We start from the raw sequence: 5084 nt of genomic DNA, 5'->3' as shown, positions 1-5084 counted from the left end.
ACGTCATCTTCTCCTGTCCCCGTGCGTCAGCGAGACCTTCAGCAAACACGCCTCGGCGCGGCAGCCTTGACCCCAGGACAGCGAGAATCCGAGCTCGCCTAGCTTCCTCCGCCGTGGGGGTGGAGCCCAGCAGGGAGGTGACAGACGCTGTCCTTAGGTGGCGAAGACAGCAGGCAGGCTTGGGTAAATGAAGCCTGGCGGGCTTCTGCGGGCTTTCCGCAAGCCCCAGGGGACCCCGGGCGGGGACACAGCGCCCTGAGACGCTTGAGGGGAGCGGGGGCCGCAGCCGCTGTCACCCCCCATACCTGGCATTGTCATCCTGAACCGGGTGTGTGTATGGAAACCATAAAAACGTCTGTGTTTACCACTTTGGTTTCTTCCTCCAGTTATTTTGCTTTGGTAAGGAGGGGCTTTGGGAGGAAGACCACCACCCTTTAGGTCCTGGTGGTTCAGTCCCCTGGTGAGATGGGGCTAACGCGGCCCTCCCCGTCAGTGGAGCCCAGGCTCCTTACGGATAGGGTGGCCCTGGCACCTTTCTGGGCGCAGTGTCCTCAGCCAAAAATACGAAAATATGAGAGTGCCCACAACCCAGGGCTGTGGGGATAATTAAATGAAGAAGGAGATATATCACACAGACAGCAGCTATCCCTGGTAGCAAAGAGTAATTCTTAATTAAAAATAATTGCTAACTGTATTTGAGGAATGGAATATTTCTGCCATATCATTAAACAAGGATGTCGCAGTCAGCGATGGCAGCCCTCCAGTGTGAGCTGGCGAGCCCCAAGGAAGCACAGGATGTGAAAAACACAGGAAACTGACCCCGGGTGGCTGAGGTGCCTATGAAAGGACTGAGTTCAGTGAGCCTTGCATCCTCCTGTACGTAGAAAGCACTCCATTCCTTAACTTGGGACATCTGGTTTCCTTTAACAGTAATAAGGCAATGGCATCCCCCTGATGGGCTGCAGTCCACGGGGTCGCTAAGAGTCGGGCACGACTGAGCAACTTCACTTTCACTTTTCACTTTCATGCATTGGAGAAGGAAATGGCAACCCACTCCAGTATTCTTGCCTGGAGAATCCCAGGGACAGAGGAGCCTAGTGGGCTGCCGTCTCTGGGGTCACACAGAGTCGGACACGACTGAAGCGACTTAGCAGCAGCAGCATACCTGCCCTCTGTTGCAAAAATTCTGTATAACCTGGCTCCTACCCTCACCTCCTCAGAGCAGTTTTCTCAGGGTCACTTGAGATGCTGCTTCCCAGGCTTGAAGTCCCAAGGGTTGCCACTGAATAAAACATAATTCTCAACTTTTAGGTTGTAAATACTTTTAGGTTGTAAAGTCGACGTATTTAATGAATTAATGCCATTTGATCATTTCATCATCCTTTAGAGAGTCATTAGGTCCTACTTATGTGCCAGACAGTGAACGTAAAATTCCTGTGCTCGTGAAGCTTATGTTCTCATGGCAAAGGTTTATAGACGGCAAGGAAGTGAGTGAAACGTGTGTTTGTCAGTTAGCGAGGGTGCTGGGGAGAAGAACTCAGCTGGGACGGTGGGGGTTCAGGGGCAATTTTTAACAGGCCGTCAGGGTAGGCCTCACTGAGTAGGTGGCATTGGAGCAGAGACCCAAGGAAGGTGAGGGAGACAGCCGTGCAGAAGTCGGCAGAAGGGCATTCTGGCAGAGGGAACGACAAATACCAGGGTGTCCCCCCACCCCAGGTAGAAGGATGCGGCAGCTCGGCAGGAGGAGGGGTGGGGGCTGTGGAGTACGATCAGAAACCAAAGAGGGTCAGGCAGACTCTGGGGGCCTGTGGGGCCCCTGTAGGGGTCTTGGCTTCGACAGGGTAAGCTGGTGAGGGACACGATTGGAATGTCTGTGTTTGTATGGACCTGTCTCCAGTAAGCTGGGAGAGGATTTGTCAGAAGCCCAGCAATGCTGTTCCTCGAGCTCCCCCCATCCCTGCCCTCCTGCCTGGGCTGCCCGCAGCCCCCTGCCTCAGTGATCGCTCTGTGCCAGCTGCCCCTAAACACAGCCTCTGGCAGAAAGAGGCCATTTCTCTTCCATGTGCTTCTGGTCCTTTGTCCCAGCTCCCTTTGGTCAGTGTGACACTGACCTCCTCCTTAGCACCCCCAGCCTCTCATCTGGGCAACAAGAAAAGCAGAGTTATTTCCCACTAAGGGATGTATGGAGATAAGACTTCATAAACAGAGCTCTTCCAGCCGGGCTGGGGTGAACAGAGGAGTCTCTACATGCATTTTATAGGTGGAGAAAAGGACACTCGGAGGGAACAGGGCCTAGTCCCTTGCCTGATAGGTGACTGGTTAGTGGTTAGATTGGGACTCCCACCAACAGCCCCAAATGAATCTTCCCCAGGGTACTCCCAATTTCAAAGTTTGTTTCTTTTGAACCAGGCTTCTCTGGTGGCTGAAGATGGTAAAGAATCGGCCTGTAATGCAGGAGACCTGGGTTCGATCCCTTGGTCGGGAAGATGCCCTGGAGAAGAATACCACCTACTCCAGTATTCTTGCCAGGAGAGTTCCATGTACAGAGGAGCCTGGCATACACAGTCTGTGGGATCGCAAAGAGTCAGACACAACTGAGCAACTAATCCTTCATTTTCTCTTGAACTGGGGGTCTGTGAGCATCTTCTATAAAGGACCAAATAGTGAATCATTTTGGCTTTGGGGAAAACATTAAACTTCTCCCCTGGCCATTGCCCTGCAAATGCAGTCACAGTCAACACACAGAGAAGGAGTGACTGGCTTCCAATAACACTTCATTTGTGTTTTAACTTCGGTTCAGTTCAGTCGCTCAGTCGTGTCTGACTCTTTGTGACCCCATGGACTGCAGCATGCTAGGCTTCCCTGTCCATCACCAACTCCCGGAGTCCACCCAAACTCATGTTCATTGATTCAGTGATGCCATCCAACCATCTCATCCTCTGTTGTCCCCTTCTCCTCCTGCCTTCAGTCTTTCCCAGCATCAGGGCCTTTTCAAATGAATCAGTTCTTCGCATCAGGTGGCCAAAGTATTGGAGTTTCAGCTTCAGCATCAGTCCTTCCAATGAATATTCAGGACTGATTTCCTTTAGGATGGACTGGTTAGCTCCTTGCAGTCCAAGGGACTCTCAAGAGTCTTCTCCAACACCACAGTTCAAAAGCATCCATTCTTGGGCGCTCAGCTTTCTTTATAGTCCAACTCTCACATCCATACATGACTATTGGAAAAAAACATAGCTTTGACTAGACAGACCTTTGTTGGCAACATCTCTGCTTTTTAATATACTGTCTAGGTTTTAAAGTTCACGCAATTTTCATGTGTTACAGAACAGTCTTTTTTTTTTTTTTTTTTAGCCGTTTACAAATGCAAAAACCATTCTTAGCCTGCAGGCTTCATGAGAACAAATAGGAACCATAGTTTACCAATTGCTGGCTTAAAGCACAGAAGTTGCCAATGGTGGAATTTGAGGCCGGGTTGGTGAGAGAGTCCAGGGATGAGGGAAGAAAGGAGGGAGGAGCTTCCCAGTTCCTCCTCATACCCGCTTTGTCCAGGGCCCACCTGTAAAGACTATCCTTGGACTGAACAACCTTTTTTTTGTGCAACCCTAGGGGCCACGGGTCACAACTTAAGCCCTGCCCTTTGCTGAGCTGTTAATGTTTTATGGAGTCAGGGACTTTGCCGCTCATGAAAGGGTCGATCCTGGGGACGTGGCATTGAGTGGTGAGAACTGCTGCTCTCTCCCGCCTCCTCTCCCCAGACTCACACCGGCCCTTCGTGTTTGTCAAAGTATTTGTTGACTGTTCAGTGCCCTATAGACCTGAGTTTATTTAATTCTCCCAGGAACTCCAGAGATTGAAAAAAAAAAAAAAAGTAGTATGTCTATTTCACAGATGAGGGAAGGGGGGCTCAGAGAAGGTGAGCCACTCGGCCAAGCTCACACAGCACACAGGGGAAGAGAAGGACTCAGCGCAGCCTCCAGGCTCCCCTGCCTCCAGCCTCCGAGGAAGGCGGGTGGGAAGGAGAGGGCAGGCCAGAAGCAGGATGAAGAGCAGAGACATCAGCAGCTCCAGACCGCAGGAGCTGCCACAGCAGGGTGTGTTCCGTTGACCTCCTCCCACCCCCATCTCCTATCCCCTACCCTGAAGCTCAGGAACAGAGGCAGGTGAGAGGGAGCGATTGCTCCAAGTCTACCCCAGCCAGGGGCAGACTTGGCCTGGAATCCAGGCTGTGATGCTGAGTCCGGTGCTTCCCACTCCACCCTCATCCGCAGAATGATCGCCAAGGGGAGGAGGTGCCTCCCAAGGGAGCTCAGCTGGCCCCAGAGGGGTGTTTTCCACTCTGCTTTTCCAGCTGCCGCTGCCATTGGCCAAAGCCACATCCAGCTGCCCAGCCTCCTGCTGCTGCTTGACCTCTGAGGCTGTTCTGAACCATCAGGGGTGGAAAACAGCCCTGCAGGTCACTCATTAAACTCCCTGATGCAGCTTTTCCAAGAATCCACTCCGGACTCCGTGTTCCCTCTAGGCGGGGACAGGCAACCCGGGGTCCAGCCCAGAGGGCACTCCCTGTTCCTGGGGCCAGTGCCCAGATCCGGACGGCAGCAAAGTAGCTTCTGGTGCCAACCATGAGATCGTCGCAGAGTGCAGGGCTGGGGTCTCTACATACTCAGGCCCCTCCATGAACTGCACATGCAGAGCTCTCCCATCTCAGAGGAGAGATGGGGGGCAAGAAGGACCTACTCTACAGTCACAAGCTGCATCTGTTTTCATAGGTTCTCGGGGGATTTAACAAGATCACGTCCATTGAGCGTGCCATTAAGCATGAGTTCAGACAATGGACCTCAACAGTCAGAGCTGACCCTTAGAAAAGTCACCTTGGCTGCAATGTGGAAGGTGCAGTGAGCGTAGGCAGGAAGACAGGTGAGGTGTCTCCTGCAGAGGCGCAGGTGCAAAGGGATGGTGATCTAAGACAGCAGTGAGGGGACTGCGCTGGGGTCCAGGGCTTAGGAATCCACCTGGCAACGCAGAGGACTCGGTTTTGATCCCTGGTTGGGACAGTAATATCCTACATGCTGTGAGGCTACCGAACC

The 5084-nt window shown here is 52.6% G+C and overlaps 1 protein-coding gene across 1 annotated transcript in view; it reads left to right on the top strand.

Moving 5' to 3' along the window:
- HMCN2 (hemicentin 2) overlaps nt 1-4413 on the top strand; it is a gene marked incomplete at its 5' end in the record, with an annotated part of 182655 nt that extends 178242 nt beyond the window's left edge. Inside the window, 4 exons of the mRNA XM_010856950.1 lie at nt 547-577; nt 1717-1785; nt 3994-4091; nt 4269-4413. Coding sequence (XP_010855252.1) covers nt 547-577; nt 1717-1785; nt 3994-4091; nt 4269-4413 — 343 coding nt within the window. The remainder of the gene's footprint in view (nt 1-546; nt 578-1716; nt 1786-3993; nt 4092-4268) is intronic.
- Nucleotides 4414-5084: the final 671 nt, after the last annotated feature.

The sequence above is a fragment of the Bison bison genome, unplaced genomic scaffold, assembly GCF_000754665.1.
Source record: "Bison bison bison isolate TAMUID 2011002044 unplaced genomic scaffold, Bison_UMD1.0 scf7180017864375, whole genome shotgun sequence".
Taxonomy (NCBI): Eukaryota; Metazoa; Chordata; class Mammalia; order Artiodactyla; family Bovidae; genus Bison; species Bison bison.
The sequence above is the reverse complement of the archived record's forward strand: the minus strand, read 5'-3'. Positions and strand labels throughout refer to the sequence as shown.